We start from the raw sequence: 19,588 nt of genomic DNA, 5'->3' as shown, positions 1-19,588 counted from the left end.
CGGAAGAACTCCCATATATACAGATGATCAACAACTCCATCACACCGTTCATCAATCAATAATGGACGCCGATCACAAAATATAAGATCTAATCAAGCGGTGGACCCACCACTTTCATATATTAGCTTTTTTATGTACGGCCCGCCCGAACATGACCCTCTCCCGTCTCCCATCTCTCTGATCTGATGTGACCATTTGATTTTAATCATTTCTCATAAATCTTCCATTAACAACCGTCCGATTAAAAAACTACATTTTTTTAATAAAAAAACATTAATCAATTGCAACAAACTATCCCAACCCACTTTCTCGGCTCGCTTTGACTGTCTTTAGTCTACACTTCGAGCCATTAAACCAAATAAATAAATCTCTCTTCGGCTGCGACTTTGTTTTGTGCTTTGGGATTTTTGAAGTGAAAATTTTTGTTTCATAAAAGCTATATTGTTTTTTTGTTTTTGTTTTTGTTTTCGAGGAGATTCATCATTGTTTCTGGCGTTTTTATCTCTCGTATTTCGTCTCTGATCTTCTTTGGTTTGTCCTTTTTTTTACTGTCCAATGCGCGGCCTAAACGTGGCGTTTCTTCCCTTAGGCGTTGGTGTTTTCCGTTACTGACGGCGATTCCGTTCTGCATTTTCCAGTACTCGGACCGGTATGTTTTTCATTTTCTGGTTGGTTCCCGGGAAAATTTTTTAATGCTGTTGAGTGTTGAAGTTAACAAGTACATTTCTTTTGTTTTCTTTTTTGTAAAGAATGATATGATAAACATTGGACACTTGTTAGAATTTGGATTCCTAAAAGAGAAAAGAGATAAAGTGAAGTGAATCTTTCTTTAAAGAAATTATTATTTTTCTAAAAAGAGAAAATAAATCGCGTGTGATTGATTTGGTGAAATAAACGAGGTTTTTAGTTCATAGAAGCTTTTGAGTTTGAATAAGCTGAGGACAATTTTCTCTTTTCATTGAGCTTAAAGCGGATTGGTCATAACTCTTCATTTTTACCTTATCTGAAGAACTACTTTCGATTATTTGTTGTCGTATGGACCACTCACTGTCGGTTCTTTTCAAACTGTACATCAAGATTCTCTGGTTTCAGTTTCAGTTCCAATTTTGCATTCACCGCCCTTTTTCAATTTATCAACCTTGAGCTCTTTAAACTTTTGAGAATTTCGTTCACTTTTAATAAGATTTTTAGAACCGTTTAGTGGAAATTGTTCGCTATAGGTCTACTTTTGTAGTGAATTTGTTTTTTTAAGTGATTTGAGCTCTGGTGATTGTGAATTAGTTTTTGATGCATAGTCTGGAAAGTATTAAAAGAAAAGTGCATGGATTTTAATTGTTTAGCTAGGAATCACATAGCAATCTGTGGTTGGTTTATGGTGTACTCAGAAGGAAACAAATTTGACTGGAACCCTTGTGCTTACTGAGTTAGGAGATATTATTTGAGAAATAAGTTTTATGGCGTAACTGGTTTGTTGCAATCTTTAGTTTTGGCATTTGCTGCTCTTCATTCTATTGGTGTATTAGTATTTTTAATGTCAACTGTTAAGTGCTCGGGGATGCTTATGCTAAGTTTATTTAGTGTTATAATAATATTGCAAAAAAGATTAAGAGCTTTTAGTTTTGGCCATTTTTTGAATGATGTTTAGCTATTAAAGGGTAAGGACTAGTTAAATACTCAATACTATAGACATTGCTGCTTGTGGGGATATCCCACAACTTCATCAATGTTAAGAAAATCAATGCTTGTTGCTTTAGGGGTTATGTTCTCTTGGTTGCTCTAGTTACTAAAGTTTCATCCAACATTTGTTTCAAGAATCTTATGCCACTATGCATGTGATTGACTTGTTTTGTTTTCAATTTGATCTGGTTCTATAATATTCTTATATAATGTTTTTTCTTATGTCTAGAGTGGTATGAATGATCATGAACTGAATCAAACTGTGCAGCTGAAAGGGATCTGAAGTTGTTAATACCTATACAGACTATGGAATGCCAATTAGAGCTCAAACGGAATTCAAGAGGTTAATCCTTTGGAACTTCTGTAAAGACCATGTTGCACCAAGCAAGCTGGAGGGCAAATATGCAAGGCAGGTTTAAACCAGAAAGGCCTAACTTGTCACACACCGATCTTCATCCAGAAATTACCAAAGGTGGAAAAGATGTCTCACCTGAATCTTCATGGGAGCATAAAAAGCAACATGCTGATATCAAGGCGAATGATGAAGAAGAGCTTGTGAAGTACATGTCAAAATTACCAAGTTATCTGGAGAGAGGAGCAAAAAAACCTCAAGAGAAAGTTTTAAATGTTGGGGTCCTTGAGTGGGGGCGTCTTGAAAAATGGCAGGGTAGCCATAAACAGATTTCACATAGAACTAGCATCTCTTCTCTTTCCAGCAGCAACACTTCTTCCTCATTATCAACAGATGAATCATCTGCACGTTCAAGCACAGGTCACAGTTGCTCTCCTGGTCATCAAAGGTTACAGCGACCTTCACTGGAATCTTATCCAATGTCAGTTCCCAAAAAGGGCCATTTGCAATTTGTCAAGCCTTTTAGGGAAAGCGGTGGAAAGTTTCAAGATCTCAAGACTACCCAGAGAAGCACCTTCACTGTTCAAGAAAAATTCATCAGAGAAAAATCCTCTTGCAAAAGTAATCCACATATCAAGCCAGACAAGTTCAAGAGAAGGGAAATGCTCCCAAAGATTGTTTCAGAAAGTGTAACTGTGCCAAATGGGGTAAAAGATAACATGGCATCATGTGAGAAGGTGAAAATGAAGAACCAACGTGGTGAATTTATGAAAAAGGCAGAGATATATCAAGAAGTTGTTGGAAAAGGGGCTAACCAAGATGTCACTGAAAAAAGGAACACAGTTGTCCTCCTTTTGCCCAGAGATTTAGCCAAAACGAACCATTCAGGACCAGCTAACCTTTCTGATTTAACAACGAAGTTGTGTAAAGAGGAAACAGAACCTGGGCAGAGGACCTTCACAGAAACATTTAAAGAGGCTCACCGTGGTGAGCTTAGTTCCAGTTTCTATCATTCAGGTCCATTGCGTTCTGAACTTGATGGTAGCAAACATTTACAGATTAAAGCCATGGGTTTGGTAGATGCAAATAATAATGGCTTTAAATCAGAGAGATCTCAATCTGTACCTCGTGCAGCAAAGGTAGAAATTAGTTCTTCCAGAAGCAGAAATCCAGAGGAAAAAATGATACATGCAACAGACACAAGTTCTGCTACAAATGAGGCTTGCAAAGGATTGGAGACAGAAGTACCCAAGGTTGCATCTGAAAAAGTTCGAAGCACTTCACCTTTCCGTCGTTTTAGCTTCAGCATGGGTAATACAGGCAAAAGTTCTGGCCTCAAAGAGGGCTCTTCTATGCCTAAGATGAGCTCAACATGTAGTTCTGCCAAAACCAAGCCAGAGAATCTTGTTGCTTCTGGTGTTGATACTTCTTGTGGTGATAAACTCAATGCTAAAAGCAGAGCAAGGTCCAGCCCTTTGAGAAGACTAATAGAGCCGCTTCTGAAACCAAAGGCAGTGAACTGTCGCAGTTTTACCAATCAATTACAGGAGTCAATTATAACAGAGGGTGGCTGTAAGTCATCAGAACGGACAAGACATTCAACTATGACTATGCAGCCAGCAAAAGTGAAATCAGACACAACCAGCACAATAGTAAATGATTCAGCACTGAACAAAAAGTGCGGATCTTCAGCAGTTCAAGCTCTTCTCAGAGTTCAAGTAAAGAATGGGTTACCTCTGTTCACATTCGCTGTTGATAATGAGAGTAATATCCTTGCTGCTACAGTGAAGATGTTAAGCTCTTCAAGTAAGGGTGACTATGGATGCATTTACACATTCTTTGCTGTTAAAGAAGTCAGGAAAAAGAACGGTATGTGGATAAATCAAGGAGGAAAAGGCAAAGGTCAGGATTATGCCCCTAAAATTGTTGCCCAGATGAAGGTTTCTGGTTCTGAGTTTTCTCATTTGTCCAGGCCAAACTATGTGGATCAATTTAGCATTAGAGAATTTGTTCTTCTTACCTTGGACGTAGGACAGGCACATACACAAGCATCTGATTCCCAGCCAAATGATGAGCAGGCTGCTATTATTGTCAAGATCCCAAAAAAGAACAGCAGAAATTCAATCAGAGATGGGTATCTGATTGATAAGCGTCAGAGCTTGCCTGAGGCCACATCAAAAGAATGTCTGCCAGACATAAAACTTGAACTCAACTCCGGGAAAAAGGATTCTTTTGAGGGTGTTCGAGACATTAATGCTACAGTCATACTTCCAAGTGGTGTACATAGCCTGCCAAATAAAGGCGAACCTTCATCACTGATCCAACGATGGAAATCTGGTGGAGCATGTGATTGCGGTGGCTGGGATTTGGGTTGCAAACTTAGGATTCTGTCTAATAAGAACCAATGCAACCAGCGCCCTAGTTCTTTGAGAGGTTCTTCAATTTCTAATCAATTTGAACTTTTCTTTCAGGTATGATTTTCGATCCTATTCTAATCAATCTAAAGCATCCACTATACTATAATAGAAAATGTCAACTGAATCTTGTCTTTGTTTTAATTTATAACTAACAGGGAGGTGCACAAGACAACATGCCTTTTTTCAGCTTGGCCTCTTTCAATGACGGTATCTATTCAGTTGAGTTCAATTCATCGCTTTCTCTTATGCAAGCATTTTCGATTTGTATAGCTGTTTGGGATAGTGGAAACCACTGTGAGCTTTCAGAATCAGTTCCCTTGTATGAAGAAAGAACTTTAGGGGAAACCATATTAAATGATGGAACAAATGAACCTAATCAAATTGAGGGAGAGGGCCCTGCTAGGTATGTCTCATATCCACCCATTTCACCAGTTGGAAGGGTCTAGAAATTTCACTAATGTGAATGATGATGTAAATAAGTGTAAAGGTAGAATTATATATCATATATATTTCTGTTTTTTGGTTAGGCAATGGTCTGTGAGATATCTGTCACCGATGAAAAATAAGAAGTAATGAACAAGGCTCATTTGTGAAAGCCAGGGACAGGTTCCCTTTGAGCTTCAGGTCGTCATATTTTGTTTCACTTTTGACAAAAGAAGCAATGACTGATGTAGTATGAGCAAAAGTTTCTATCAGTGTAAGTGTGCATATAATCAAGGAATTATTATATTGCTATCTGCTTTTCTCCTAATCAATGAACTTCAGCATGCTTGATGGTGCCTTTCTTGCATTAAGGAATTGAATCCTTATCGTCAGTACTTGCTGGATTTTTTTCCAGGTTCTTTTTTTGAACCATTTTCTTAAAATTTTGATTCATTGAGTTCTAACACTTTAGTATATCCAGTATCGGTCACTTTAGGGCCATTCACTTCAATGGCTAGATTGTACATGTCAATTCCTTTGGATGGTTGATTGTACTATTGTAGGATTAGCTGTGTTGCACTTGTAGGTGATTACAAGCTGACTAGAAATAATAGGGATGGCAAAGGACATCAGGCATTCCTAAATGGGAATTCTTTGGCAATTACAAGCTCAGCATGAAATATCAGCAAAAATTTGCGGTTATTATCCATGTTGGTTGGTTAGGTGTTTTTATCAGGTATTATCAATCAATCACAACATTGCAGTTGGATTGATTGATAAATGGTGATTTAGATTATGTCAGCTCAAGCTGATGATAGCTTCACACTCTTACTCTGTTCGGTTACTTATAAGATGTAATTAACCCCCTTTGAAATGGAATGAAATATCATCTTCTTCAAATTCCATGTGACCTCCTCTCATTGATTTTGTTTAGTCATTTGACGTGTTACTCTGTTTCCTTGTGTGGGCTTGAGGCCATTGAATATATATACACACACACACACACATAATCCTAGTGTGGGCAGATTTTTTTTTTTTACCATTAATGCATCCTGCATATTGTTTTTAGGGTATTTGACTATTTGTCGTGACCTTTTCCACTATTCAATCTCGTGACGCCCATGTCAAGGGTTTCTTTGTCATTTTAGTCTACCCTATCATCAGGGATATGGCATGGAGTCACGATTAGTCAACCCTGCCTACATTATGAAACCGGACAAACAATGGCTGCTTGAAGTATTACTCTGTTTCCTTTTGTCATAGAATATACACGTCTTCCATGGCAGTTTGCTTGTATGCTCAAAGATTTGTTTTTCATTAATACATCCTTGTGATGCCCTCGTGAATAGTTACTTTGTCATTTTTGTCTACCTCATCTCCAGATGTTGAGACACTCGATGTGAAATCCAACAATAAAGGGTTGCTCGAATGAGTCATTACCCATTTTTCTTCACAATAGCCAATTATATACGACTCAATTGTCATATTCAAAGATGAGGAGGAAAATGAGCAAAAGCTGAAAGATACACATTGAAGACCACTGGTAGGGCTTTTTTATTACACTATACAGTGGACAAAGATTAGGGAACATAACATGTGATGCCTTTCATTTTGGCTTATAGGAAGCTGGCTTCCACCAATTATTCTTTGAAATAATTGCCATTTGCCATTGCTATTCCTTTTTTCCCTCTAAATTTATCACCAAATTGATAACCCCCTCCCAAAAACATTATCTCTCCTAATAAAATTTATGATTCGGAATCCAAATTTTACTTTCATCACCCACCCTGCTTAACGGTGTTTCTGTAATGTCTCTCAAATATACCTTGGTCACATTAGGTTTGATTCATTTGGGGTCAAACCGGGTCAGAATGTAAAGCAAATTTTTTTTCTCAACATTCATTCTCATTCAAATATAAAATATGCCTAAAAGACATCAAACCGTCGGCCAACCTAAAAATGGTAAATCTCTCATTTGGTCCCTTCAAAATTTGTAAAATTAAAAGTTAATATGATAGTAAAATTGTACTATCACTCTCCTAAAGTTTATAACTCTTTTCTAAACTCTTCCTAAAGCAATTTTCTGACTCGTATCAGCACTATATTCTCTTTCTCCAAAGGAGGATATGATATTGGAGATGCCACATATAACATTGCATAGCTTTTCATAGTTGCTTTCACCATCAAAGCGACTGTTTCCTTCCTTTTTCTTTAATGCTAAAATCTACGGGTACAGGGGGATGCCATGCCAAGAAAATCTCGTTTGTTTGCCATTTTCATTGTCAATCCTTTTTTCGTAAAGTAGATTTTGTTGCAGTTGCATCAACTTTCCTCCTTTTTGTTTCCTTTTCCCAAGTGCTTTCAGTGCATGTGCTACATAAAAAAGAGAACCGTGAGGTGTGGTCTAGTGTTTGCATATCTCATCCCTTAACTATAAGATAGAAAGTTTGATTGTTGTCCATAGGAATAGAGTATATTTCATGGTCAACTGTTTACCTTTTAAGAGAATACCTTCAATGAAAGAATTAATCACTGTTACTTGTAATGTACATCTTGATTTAAAAAAAAATTATATATATATATATATATATACCAAAGCTGTTTGAAAGCAACTCCACAGCATTGTGAAACCATTGCTTTAGCAAGTAGATAATGGTCTTAGTCCTTCTACTATGCTGAAAAATTTATATTTATTTATTTTTACTTTACTCTGATATAGTTCGATTTTTTTAATAATGTTTTTATCACTATTTGCTCTCCTTAATGTGATGACTCAAGTTCTCTTATTATCTTCCAAACACATAGGCAGTGCCATGTGGGAATCCGATGAGCATTATCTAAGTAATAATTTTTAAGAAAAACTAAAATATAAAATTTTAAAATATCCAAATATAATTTTATTTTTATATTAATTTATAATTTCAAAAATTTTAAAATTATCGTATTGAAATTTTATAATTTTGAAGACCAAACCACATGCAAGTCCCTATCTTTAAATTTACTAATAACATTAAAAAACTAAATTAAAACGAAAAAAATATCAATATTAAATCTCAACCAAGTCGGTTGAGTCTTAATTCGATTGATATAAGTATTATTCTCAATGTAGGACGATATGTGTTCGATTATCCTCTTATTTATGGGTTAGAAATAGACTATAAATAGTTCAATGCATTGTATAAAAAAGAACAGATATAATCAAAACTTAAAACGAAATTAATAAAAAAAATCTGAATCAAAGATTAAAAGCAGGACACCAAATAATTCTAGCATATGCATACAATAATACTTGAACGAAAAGAATATATGTCCTACCTCCGAAAGAATCAGCAATAATTAAAGCACATAAATGACTTCAACATGTTATATATTTCAATTTTAGATGTAAAATAATAAAATATAAATATAAATAAATAAAATAAGGAGGAACATAAATGAATTAATGAATTGAAGCCAAAATCTTGTTGATGAAAATGGTGTGAATTGAAAAGCATAAAAAGAAAAAATTTCTTGTTTTACTTATTTTCTCGCTTCTCAAACACCCCCATTGTTGGTTTTAGTAGTAGCAGCAGTATCAGTTTTCTTCTTCCATTCTTTCAAATTCCATTGCCAATCTCAAAAGCTAAGAAAAGTGGAGTACTTTTTTATTCTCTGTTTAAGCAATGGGAGCTCGTTGCTCCAAACTATCGCTTTGCTGCTGCTGCCCGTCAAACATCAACAACTCCTCCAATCTCGGTTAGTTCAGTTGACTCCTTTCCATCACTTTCTCCCCAATATTTTACTGTTTTAGTGATTTCCTTCCTTTCTTATTACTTTAGAGAATGAGAAGGAATCCTTACCTGGATTCATCGAGTACAGCTTGGACCAATTAAAAGCCGCCACGTCCGGCTTCTGTACCGACAACATTGTATCGGAGCATGGGGAGAAAGCTCCCAATGTAGTCTACCGAGGGAAGCTCGACGGCGAGGATCGTTTGGTCGCCATTAAACGCTTCAATAGATCCGCTTGGCCTGATCCTCGACAGTTCCTTGTATATATTTACTCTCTTTTTTCTCTCCATTTTTACTATAATTTATTTTGATTGTGGTTTTGTTTATTGTTCTTGATTTACAGGAAGAAGCGAAAGCAGTTGGCAAATTAGGAAGCGAGAGGCTGGCGAATTTGATTGGTTGTTGCTGTGAAGGAAATGAAAGATTGTTGGTTGCTGAGTTTATGCCTAATGAGACTCTCTCTAAGCATCTTTTTCACTGTAATTTCCACTCTTTTCTTCAACCTTCCCCCCCCCCCCCCGGGGGGGTTTCTAAATGGGTTAATTGCAGTAAACGTCCTGAGACTATTCTCAAAATTTTAAAATGTTTTAATTGGACCTTCAAAATATCTGTACCATAACCATTAGCTTGAGCGTAAATGCTATCTCAAATATGACATTGATCATTTTTTAAAATGCGTGGATCAATTTGTAAATAGAGTGCACAAATGTATATTTTTTACAATTTAATCATCCTTGTCACATTTGAATTGCATTTAATGACTAAATTGATGGCTAAGCTGACAGAATATCCTAATCGATACAATTGAAGACTTAATTAGAACCTTTTGAAGTTTAAGGATCAATTTAGAATCTCGGTGATAGTTTGGGGACATTTAGTTCAATTCACCATTTTTATATGTGATCCATAGTTTGATTCGATTATACTGGTGTAAGAAATGAGTAAAGAAATGAATATCTTAACTAATTATTTTGTGTTTGGCTGCAACTTGCAATGGGTGTAGGGGAAAATCAGCATATGAAATGGGCAATGAGATTGAGAGTGGCTCTATTTCTAGCGCAAGCGCTTGAATATTGCAGTTGTAGGGGAAGGGCTTTATACCATGACCTTAATGCTTATAGAATCTTGTTTGATCAGGTAATTTCGATCTTTATCATCCTTATTTGAACCTAAAACCTTACTGCATATGTTCACTTTGAATTTTGTGGTGTTTATCTTTAGCTGTTTGTTTCTTGATAGGACGGTAATCCCAGGCTCTCGAGCTTTGGCCTTATGAAGAATAGCAGAGATGGAAAAAGTTATAGTACAAACTTGGCTTTTGCCCCTCCAGAATACCTAAGGACCGGTAAATATATGCTAAACAGATAAAGTTTATGGAACTCTTTTACATATTGCAATAGTCCATCCATAAGGGTATATCAATTAAGCTTAGTATGTATGTTAGGTTCTCATAACACATGGAATTAAAGTCTCTTTAGCTGAGTTTAGGCACCTTATTTTGACAGGAAGGGTTATACCAGAGAGTGTAGTTTACAGCTTCGGTACCCTATTACTTGATCTTCTTAGTGGCAAGCATATACCACCGAGCCATGTGAGTTTTCTCTTCTGAAATCTTTTCTATAGTGATTGAAGAAACTACTCGAACTGTGGATATCCAACTGCATGGTAGGATGGCCTTAGGAGATAATTTAAATGCTTAAATGCTGGATTGTTATCATCGTCACAGGCACTTGACCTAATACGTGGTAAGAATTTTCTGATGCTAATGGACTCATGTCTGGAGGGCCAATTTTCAAATGATGATGGGACTGAAATAGTCCGCTTAGCTTCTCGCTGTTTGCAGTATGAACCTCGTGAGAGGCCAAATATAAAGTCTCTTGTAACTGCTCTTACTCCGCTTCAGAAGGGAACTGAGGTATGCTCATATTATTCCTCACTATTATACCTTCAAATAGAGACCTTGCTATGCTCTGTTAGTATAATTTATAATCAGTCTCTTTCAGAGTTTGCTGGCAGATAGGACCCTCCTCTGTAATTTTTGTGAATAATGTACTTGACACTAGCTTGAAGCTTTATGGTAGGGGTAAAGTGTAGCTTTTCTTTAAAACATTGTGTGCTGAGCCCAGTTTCATTATTCTGCTACACGTAAGTATGCGACTAGTTGAATTAACCATTGCTCCCTTACCTTTTCTATGTAACAGGTTCCATCACATGTTTTGATGGGCATTTCACATGAAACAACGTCCTTGAAGCATACAATGTCACTAACACCTCTGGGAGAAGCATGCTCAAGAATGGATCTTACTGCAATACACGAAATACTGGAAGAGATCGGATATAAAGATGACGAGGGAACTGCAAATGAGGTTAGCAATCCATATATTATATGTTGTTTCAAATCTGAGTCATTGGTGAATTCACAAAACAATTTTTAGTAAGACACGAACTCAATAAATATAATAATGTTCTTATTGTCTTCATTGTTGGCAGTTTTATTATTCAAGCTGCTAGAAGAAGAGAATTGCGTTATTTACTTTCTTTAGCATCATGAAAATCATATAAGTGAACTTTTTACATGTATTGATAAAATTGCTTTATGATAAGTGGCTTTGCAATTTGCTACTTTGTAGCTTTCTTTCCAAATGTGGACAGATAAAATACAGGAGACCCTAAATTCGAAAAAAAGCGGCGATACCGCTTTCCGAGCAAAAGACTTTGGAACAGCCATCGAATGTTACACTCATGTAAGTCTTTTGTTTACAATTGGGCGATCTGCAGAGCCATTTCATTGTCTGCAATCAAAATCCTCAGTACCTTTGGATAATTTCAACAATAGGCCTAATTGTTTTAACAATGCGCCTTGTGTTAGTTCATTGATAGCGAGACAATGGTATCGCCAACCGTGTTAGCAAGACGGTGCTTGTGCTACATGATGAATGATATGCCACAAGAAGCCCTTGGAGATGCCATGCAAGCACAGGTAATATCTCCGGAGTGGCCCGCAGCATTCTATCTCCAAGCAGCTGCTCTGTTTAGCCTTGGGATGGACAATGATGCCAAGGAAACCCTAAAAGATGGTACAAACTTGGAAGCCAAAAATCATAGAAACTGAAACTGTATAAAATATCCTCATATCTTCCTGTCTTATGTCACCCTTTCGCATTTTTTTTGCCAATTTGGTTAAAGATTGGAGCAATGTAATTGAGATTATTTGCAGTTAACAAGCAAGTTTGATGTGTTATTTATCAAAAAGCAATGGTGTTTTTATGGATGAAAGCTTGGTTTATAAGAAGTTTTGATTAGCTGTTCCAAACAAAGATAAATTGCTAATGTCGATTGCAGGACTTAGCCTTGTTTTACATTTTAAACGAATTCAAGATGGGAGGAGGATGACAATGACTCTGTTTTACATCGGAGGCCGACCACCAGCACTGAGCATCTGACCAATCATGCTATTCACCTACAAAACACGAAAGGTTGTGCGTATAAGTGCCAAATGTCAGCCACCAAACTAGGAAATAAACACAATGATAAACGATTCTAAAGGCAAAGCGTCATAAGTATCCAAACCAAGCATAGTTCGAACCAAACAAGAAAGCTGAATTATAGAAACCTTTTGCCAAGCATATCGGCCATAAATACAACACAACGTAAAATTAGTACAAGTCATGCTTAAAAGTTCAATAAAACATGAATATGAAAATCTACGAAACCTAAGTTTACCTGCCAATACTTAGAAACGCAGCGATCAATGCAACTGTTTTCCCCCATGTTTAGCTCAGATTCCTTGTACCTAAAGCAGAATTGCATTGTCATGGACATTGTAACTTTTTAGGGAGAAACATTAACCCTTTACCAAGTCTAAATCGATTAAATAGATAGATCAAAACAACAAGAAACACGGTGTTGGGACTACTCGTACCTTTTATCAACACACTTGTTGAAACATGTTTGTGCAAGCCTGAACGACATTCACAAAACCATGCTGAATTCAGAAATTCAAGTATTGGTGGCATAAAAGCTTGCAAAGTAACAGAAAATACTGCCACACTATTGATAACACAGAATCAAACCGGGCCATTGAGGTCCTTTTTCAAGTTCTCTACTAAGAAATTTTCCTTGCTCAGCAGATAATATCGAGCATACAGGGAGTTTTACACGGCGAAACAAAGGTTACATGCATTTCGCATAGCAATTATGACATTTCTTGTTTAATCCTAAACATATTCATCAAAATTTGGGCAATTCTGCCTTACCTGTTAAAAAGTTCTACCCTATATTCCATCTCTGTTTCCGCCATGCCAAAGGCCTGCAATGTGTTCAAAACATGAACTGTAAATCACCCGGATCGGAAAAATAGAAAAACAAGAAACACAGATAAATAAAATCACAATTCACAATCTTTCAACAAAAACCCAAAACGAAATGAATCTCAAAACACCATTTCCAGTCAGTTCCATTACAAACAAACACCTTGATCCATTGAGACTAGCGGTGACCCAAACATTACATTTACTTCAACACTCCGAACTCAATAAAACAAAAAGCCCAAACCGATCAATGGAAAAAGATCAAGTCTTTCTTCAATTCAAGAGTATTAATTCGAAGCAAAGTTATTTAAAACTATGGGAAAAAAAAAAGAGAGAGCTCAGCTAACCTGCTCTTTGTCTATTCCAGCTGGCATGTTGTTGGCAGCCATTAGAGCCCTGACCCTGAGCAACCAACAAGATCCATAATTTCAAGGGAAAGCATTTAAACAATATCAGAGACAGAATAAATATATATTTACTTACAAGAATTTCCTCTGATTGGATCAAAGTTTTGTTTTCGTTAGGGTTTAAGGATTCGCCGAAACAAGGAAATGGCAGCAGAAGTTTTCTTAGTTATTTACTAGGATTGAAATTAGGGTTTTAGGAATCGCTCGACCACTCACTTTTTACTACAATATGCCCCTCACTATACTTCCTAAACTCCAATTTAATTTTTTCTTCTAATTTAAAAATTAGGAAAATAATTAAGTATAATATTACAATAATTAAGAAAATATAGATTCCAACTTACTTAATTAAAATATAATAGACAAGAAAAATAGCATGAGTACAACATTTGAAAAATAAATATTTATATAAAATAATTTATTGACATATAAAATGGTATAATTTGATGACACTTTGAACACACAAAACTAACAAAAAAATTAATCACAAAATTTAAAATAGAAAAAATTAACTTGAAAATTTATTAAATTTATCAAAATCTGATAACCTATTTTTATGAATATTATAAAATTATTAAATCACTAATTTGAAGCTAATGATAAGCTATTGATATACACACTTTTTTTAAAAATTTATTACAGTTTAATAATTTATTTATAAATAATTAAATAAATGGTAAATTAAATTAAAAGCCGGGGCTAAATTTGTAATTTACGTAATTCCTTTTTCTCAGTTCTTTTTATTTGGAAAAAAAAGAGAAAGAGAGAGAGAGAGAGAAGGTGTTAAAGCTTTAGGGTTTTGCAGGCAGGTAAGTTAAAGAGAATTTGTGCTTCTCTTTTTCTTTTGATTTTTTATTTAAAAATATGTTTTCCCAACGATTATTGGGTTAAATTTCATCCTTTTAATAGTTTTGTTTCTTGGTTTGGAGATTTAGAAATTGGATTAAAGGAAACAATGGAACACGGGTCTTTCACTGATAATAGTGCTGCCACTTTTTCTTTAACTGATGAGGATCATACCATAGCTAACGCTGTTAGATTCACTTTGAATCAAGAGTCAGTTCACTCACCTCTGTTTTTGGCTTTGATTCATGCTGGGTTTTCTTTGTTTTAAGTGATTGTATTGAAAGTGGAAGCTATCATTTTTATGTTGTGCAGCCCAAGGGTTACATTCTGTGGCTACAGTATTCCTCATCCTTCAGAGGCTCGAGTTAATATTAGAGTTCAAACCACTGGTAAACTCAATATAACACTCTTTTTCAAGTACTTTGGTTGGGTTCAAGTTCCTTTAGTTGTTCTATGTGAAAATTTGCAGGTGATCCAGCAAGAGAGGTATTGAAAGATGCATGTCAAAATCTGATGTTGATGTGTAGGCATGTGAGGTGCACTTTTGACAAGGCTGTTGAAGATTTTAAAGCAAGCAATGCTGTGAAGGCCATGAAAATTGATTCACAAGACAGTAGTGGTGATGATTCAGAAGAGAGTGAATGAAAATGATTTCCTACTATCTATCTTTCACATCTTAAGACTATCATGTGGTCATTAGCTCAATCTGAATTACTTCTTTTTGTTATCATATCGAAAGCTTTTCGTTTGATATCTCACTTATCATCAACCATTTTCATTGGATTTGCAAACTAGAGTTGCCTATGCAAGCTATTCGGTTTACCTTGCTTTGACAAACCTATTTATATTTAAGGAATGAGTTAGGGAGAATGCAATAGCATGTTGTTAGCATCCACTATTTCAGGCTTTGGGGATTTTCTGTTTGGTTTCATCAAGTTCGGAGTTGTTTTTCCTGGCTTCGACAAACGTGGTATGGATCTCCAACAGCACTTTTGAACTCTGATTATCTTCTTGGGAGCATCCTCAGCCTCCTTGCTAGCCTTCATTAAGCGTCGATAAACATCAACTACCATTTTATAACAGGTAAATGCAGAAATCATATCTATTCCTTCAGTTATCAATTACAAATTCTGGGATTACACATGTGCATATGCTCCACAATCAAATACAACAACAATACACAATATTCTTATGCACATTTCCGCACAAACTATAATATTTCCTGTCTTCTACATTAAGATTGCCTCACGGTGGTTTGAACACTTCTAAAACCAAAATGGAACCATACAATCAACTAACCGAATGATTGAGTTTCGGTTTGCATTTGTTTTCCAGAACCTATAAAATCTCACTGCTTGCTAGAAACCTCTGAAGTTATTTGAAATTGTGTTTAACTTCATTGGGCTCATTGCTTCGGTTGTCTCTTCCGGTACCAAATCATTACACATTTGTTTCTTCCATTGACAGAGCTCCTAACTCAACAAAAAACCAGTAGTTTTCCAACCAGGGATCAAGAGTGTCAAGGGAATAAACTCTATCAAAATGACATCAGAAAAGCATGAGACCGGACAAAGAAATCAATAGCTCATACACAAGTCTACTTGCCAATTTCACTGGAATGGAAAAATATCATCTAAACTGAGCAACCATAATAAGCAGGACCCCCCCCCCCAACCCCATGGTTAAACCCTAAAATTCTAATTTCTAACCAATATGACACTGTCTACCAATATAAATATTTCCTCCTTAGTGATTATAGATTACAGCAAAGGAGATACCATCCCCATGCTTTGCAATGCCTCTATGCACCCTTCAACCTTAGGAAAGTTAGCCTCAAATTTTCAAATCGCATGAAGTAAGGTCTCCATCTTGGCAACCGGTAATAATCAAAATGATTTCTTTTGTACGTTTTATTAACAAGCCAAAATTCTAAGTGAATTTCACAAGATTTTTAAAAAAATTAACTTGATGAAACACCTCGGCTCTATTAACATCATCTTTTTCATGATTAGTATGTTGGTTTTTGATCAGCTCAATATATAGATTGCCAATTTGGTTTTTGATCATCTTTTTCAAGGCGCTCGGGATATAAAGAGCAAATGAAACAAAAAAAGTTACTTAGAAACTTAAAAGGAGTAGAGTACATAAACTGCGCATGCTTTGCTAAGTATTGAGCATGAAAAGCTCAAGAAAAAAGTTCACTTAGAAACATAAATGCAACAACAGTCACAGCATAATGACTATTTCTTTCAGCAACTGGAAGTTGAGATTAGTATTTGCCTAACTGGCATAAAGTTTTTCCTTCCTAATCCTCGTACTCCGCTTCCTCTTCCTCATACTCATCTTCATCGGCTGTTGCATCTTGGTATTGCTGATACTCTGAGACCAGATCATTCATGTTGCTCTCTGCCTCAGTAAACTCCATCTCATCCATGCCTTCTCCTGTGTACCAATGCAAGAAAGCCTTCCTCCTAAACATAGCTGTAAACTGCTCACTTACACGCCTAAACATCTCCTGAATGGATGTTGAATTGCCGATAAATGTGGATGCCATCTTGAGGCCTGTGGGTGGAATGTCACAAACTGTTGACTTCACATTGTTAGGAATCCACTCAACAAAGTAGGAAGAGTTCTTGTTCTGAACATTCAACATTTGCTCATCCACTTCCTTAGTGCTCATTTTGCCACGGAACATAGCCGATGCAGTCAAGTATCGGCCATGTCGTGGATCAGCTGCACACATCATGTTCTTTGCATCCCACATTTGCTGAGTTAGCTCAGGAACTGTCAGGGCTCTGTACTGTTGGGAGCCTCTTGAAGTGAGTGGAGCAAAACCCACCATGAAGAAATGAAGCCGAGGAAATGGGATGAGATTCACAGCAAGTTTCCTTAGATCAGAGTTGAGCTGACCAGGGAATCGTAAGCAGCATGTAACCCCAGACATTGTTGCAGATATCAGGTGATTCAGATCACCAACTGTCAAAGAACAAAAAGAAAACAGCAAACTGTAAGAATTCAAAGATCCCCAAGCTAAAATAAACAGATCCTAGTTATTACCAACTCAATTTTTGCCTTTCAGGAAACTATTTTTATTCCTAGGCCAGATCATAAGGCAAAATCCTACATCCACTAGGTAGGAAAAGCACTAAAAAATGAAACAAGAAAACAATTCACAGATCAAATGAAACAATGTAAGAACTCTGAAGATCCCCAAGCTAAATAAACAGATCCCAGTTCTTACTAACTCGAATTTAACCTTTCAGGAAATTATTGTCATTCACAACCCAGATCAGCAACGATTGAACGGTAGTAAAATTGCAAATAAAATGCATGGTTCTGAACCTTTGCTACCACGTTAAAACTATACAAACAGAGTCTAATAAAAGATATTAAATGAAAAAGGACTAAATCTGGGGAAGACTTACAGCTGGGAGTGGTGAGCTTAAGTGTCCTGAAACAAATATCATACAAGGCCTCATTATCGAGAACCATGCACTCATCAGCGTTTTCAACCAACTGATGAACTGACAAAGTAGCATTGTAAGGCTCCACGACGGTATCAGAGACCTTAGGAGATGGGAAAACAGAGAAGGTCAACATCATCCTATCTGGGTATTCTTCCCTTATCTTCGATATCAAAAGTGTTCCCATTCCAGATCCAGTTCCTCCTCCCAAAGAATGACAAACCTGAAACCCTACAAAGAACCAAAGCAACAGAATACACCATTTAAACACCAATTATTTACACAATTTAAGTTCACTTTCCCTCAGATCTTTCATTTACCTTGAAGGCAATCACAGTTTTCGGCCTCTTTTCGAACAACATCTAAGACAGAGTCGATTAACTCAGCACCTTCAGTGTAATGGCCTTTAGCCCAGTTGTTACCAGCACCGGACTGACCGAAAACAAAGTTATCGGGTCGGAAGATCTGGCCGACGGGACCAGATCTGATGCTGTCCATGGTACCGGGTTCAAGATCCATGAGGACGGCACGAGGAACGAATCTACCACAACTGGCTTCATTGTAGTAGACATTGATTCTCTCGAGTTGAAGATCCAAGTCTCCTTGGTAACGACCGGTGGGATCTATGCCGTGTTCTGAGCAAACCACTTCCCAGAACTTCGCTCCGATCTGGTTGCCGCACTGGCCACCTTGAATATGAAGGATCTCACGCATTTTGATTTGTGAAGAGAAGGAGAAACTGAAATTTTTTAAAGAAAAAAATGTAGGAAATTTAGAGAAATGGGTGGATGAGAGTTGCTGCAGGGTATAAGATTGAAAAGGAAAATGAGAGAGAGCTAGGGCTTATATATTTTAAAAGATGGCAGAGATAAGATTGATTTATTTTCATAAAAAATTATTTATTTTTTGTTTAATTTTTCCCCAGTCCCTTTACTCGTTGAACTGTTGAAATTTAGTCCATTTTTTTATTTTTGTAAATTTAATTATATAACATTTTAATATTTTAATATTTGGTTTAAAAATTAAATTTATGTTCGTAAATTATATTCAAATTTAACCAAAGTTAAATAAAATTATTAATTTTAATTTAATTTTTAAAATTCACAATTAAACAATTAAAAATTAAAAGATTTAATTTTAAAAGTTTGAAAAGTATAAGGACTTGAGATAGAATTAGCCTTTTTTATTAATGATGGGGGAGGTTACGAGGTACGGGTAACGGGCAGAAAAAGGCAACGGCTAGAAGCGGGAGTGAAATAAGAAGGAGAAATTTTTAAAATTCAAAAAATTTTAAGAGACAGCTGGATGGCATTGTCGGGTAGCTGAAACAAAATTCAAATTACGAGGGTGGCGCCTTCTACCTCTACCTTAAAACACAGCTGGCAAGTCCCAATTGCATGTGGCCCTTAACCCCATCAATATCCACTCTTTTTTATTTTATTGTAAGTATAAAGTATCCAAACCAACTTTTATAATTATTTTTCATACAAATTTTCTAAAATGTTTTATAGTTTTGGGGCAAAACATTAAAAAAAGTTCAATTTTTAAAAAATTTATTGAAATTGTCCCAATAAATAAGTATTTACCGGAATGTCCCTATTTTCCCGAAAGCGCGTCCACGTCAGCGCGATGTCAGGGGACGTGGCAAGAAAATGCGTCACTGAGGAAGCGTTTTACCTACGTGGACAAAAAGCGCTCCCTTAAGGGCGCGCTTTATGTCCAAGTAGGCAAAGCGCTCCCTCAAGGACGCGTTTTGCTTGTGTCTCCTGCGGTAGGGTTTTGGGTTATTAGTTTAGGATTAGGGTTAGAGTTAGGGTTTTGATATTTTTAAGTTTAGAGTTTTAAAGAAAAAATTAAATAAATAAGGGATTAGGGCTTAGGGTCTGTCAATTAAATTAATTAAAAAAATTTCAAAATTGGAT

The 19,588-nt window shown here is 36.2% G+C and overlaps 5 protein-coding genes across 7 annotated transcripts; 3 read left to right on the top strand and 2 right to left on the bottom strand.

Annotated features, from left to right (window-relative positions):
• Window positions 1-307: 307 nt before the first annotated feature.
• Window positions 308-5,240, top strand: LOC105788755 (uncharacterized). Of its 2 annotated transcripts, none has more exons than XM_052627511.1 (3): window positions 308-649; window positions 1,946-4,500; window positions 4,602-5,240. In XM_052627511.1, exons 2-3 carry the CDS (start codon window positions 2,050-2,052, stop codon window positions 4,890-4,892), a joined length of 2,742 nt encoding a protein of 913 aa, XP_052483471.1. In that variant the 5' UTR covers window positions 308-649; window positions 1,946-2,049; the 3' UTR covers window positions 4,893-5,240. The 2 variants fall into 2 exon arrangements, with proteins under 2 accessions (XP_052483471.1, XP_012471250.2); XM_012615796.2 differs by having other exon boundaries at window positions 1,907-4,500.
• Window positions 5,241-8,233: 2,993 nt separating this feature from the next.
• On the top strand, window positions 8,234-11,915 carry LOC105788751 (serine/threonine-protein kinase BSK5). Its single transcript, XM_012615789.2, has 10 exons — window positions 8,234-8,604; window positions 8,688-8,899; window positions 8,983-9,118; window positions 9,643-9,776; window positions 9,879-9,984; window positions 10,145-10,230; window positions 10,366-10,554; window positions 10,841-11,005; window positions 11,270-11,383; window positions 11,509-11,915. The coding sequence occupies exons 1-10, from the start codon at window positions 8,532-8,534 to the stop codon at window positions 11,749-11,751; spliced, it is 1,458 nt and encodes a 485-aa protein (XP_012471243.2). The 5' UTR covers window positions 8,234-8,531; the 3' UTR covers window positions 11,752-11,915.
• LOC105788754 (mitochondrial import inner membrane translocase subunit TIM10) lies at window positions 11,857-13,594 on the bottom strand. Its single transcript, XM_012615793.2, has 6 exons — window positions 13,433-13,594; window positions 13,297-13,351; window positions 12,896-12,948; window positions 12,562-12,600; window positions 12,363-12,432; window positions 11,857-12,099 (listed from the first exon to the last, which is right to left on the bottom strand). Exons 2-6 carry the CDS (start codon window positions 13,336-13,338, stop codon window positions 12,046-12,048), a joined length of 258 nt encoding a protein of 85 aa, XP_012471247.1. The 5' UTR covers window positions 13,339-13,351; window positions 13,433-13,594; the 3' UTR covers window positions 11,857-12,045.
• A 476-nt stretch (window positions 13,595-14,070) lies between these two features.
• LOC105788753 (uncharacterized) lies at window positions 14,071-15,024 on the top strand. Of its 2 annotated transcripts, none has more exons than XM_012615792.2 (4): window positions 14,071-14,165; window positions 14,286-14,412; window positions 14,515-14,591; window positions 14,672-15,024. In XM_012615792.2, exons 2-4 carry the CDS (start codon window positions 14,312-14,314, stop codon window positions 14,845-14,847), a joined length of 354 nt encoding a protein of 117 aa, XP_012471246.2. In that variant the 5' UTR covers window positions 14,071-14,165; window positions 14,286-14,311; the 3' UTR covers window positions 14,848-15,024. The 2 variants fall into 2 exon arrangements, with proteins under 2 accessions (XP_012471246.2, XP_012471245.2); XM_012615791.2 differs by having other exon boundaries at window positions 14,093-14,165; window positions 14,292-14,412.
• A 1,278-nt stretch (window positions 15,025-16,302) lies between these two features.
• Window positions 16,303-18,488, bottom strand: LOC105788752 (tubulin beta-8 chain). The gene is made up of 3 exons (XM_012615790.2): window positions 17,987-18,488; window positions 17,628-17,897; window positions 16,303-17,178 (listed from the first exon to the last, which is right to left on the bottom strand). The coding sequence occupies exons 1-3, from the start codon at window positions 18,378-18,380 to the stop codon at window positions 16,508-16,510; spliced, it is 1,335 nt and encodes a 444-aa protein (XP_012471244.1). The 5' UTR covers window positions 18,381-18,488; the 3' UTR covers window positions 16,303-16,507.
• Between the last annotated feature and the right edge of the window lie 1,100 nt (window positions 18,489-19,588).

This window comes from Gossypium raimondii, chromosome 2, assembly GCF_025698545.1.
Source record: "Gossypium raimondii isolate GPD5lz chromosome 2, ASM2569854v1, whole genome shotgun sequence".
NCBI lineage: Eukaryota > Viridiplantae > Streptophyta > Magnoliopsida > Malvales > Malvaceae > Gossypium > Gossypium raimondii.
Note: the sequence above shows the minus strand (reverse complement) of the source record. Positions and strands in the feature narration are given on the sequence as shown.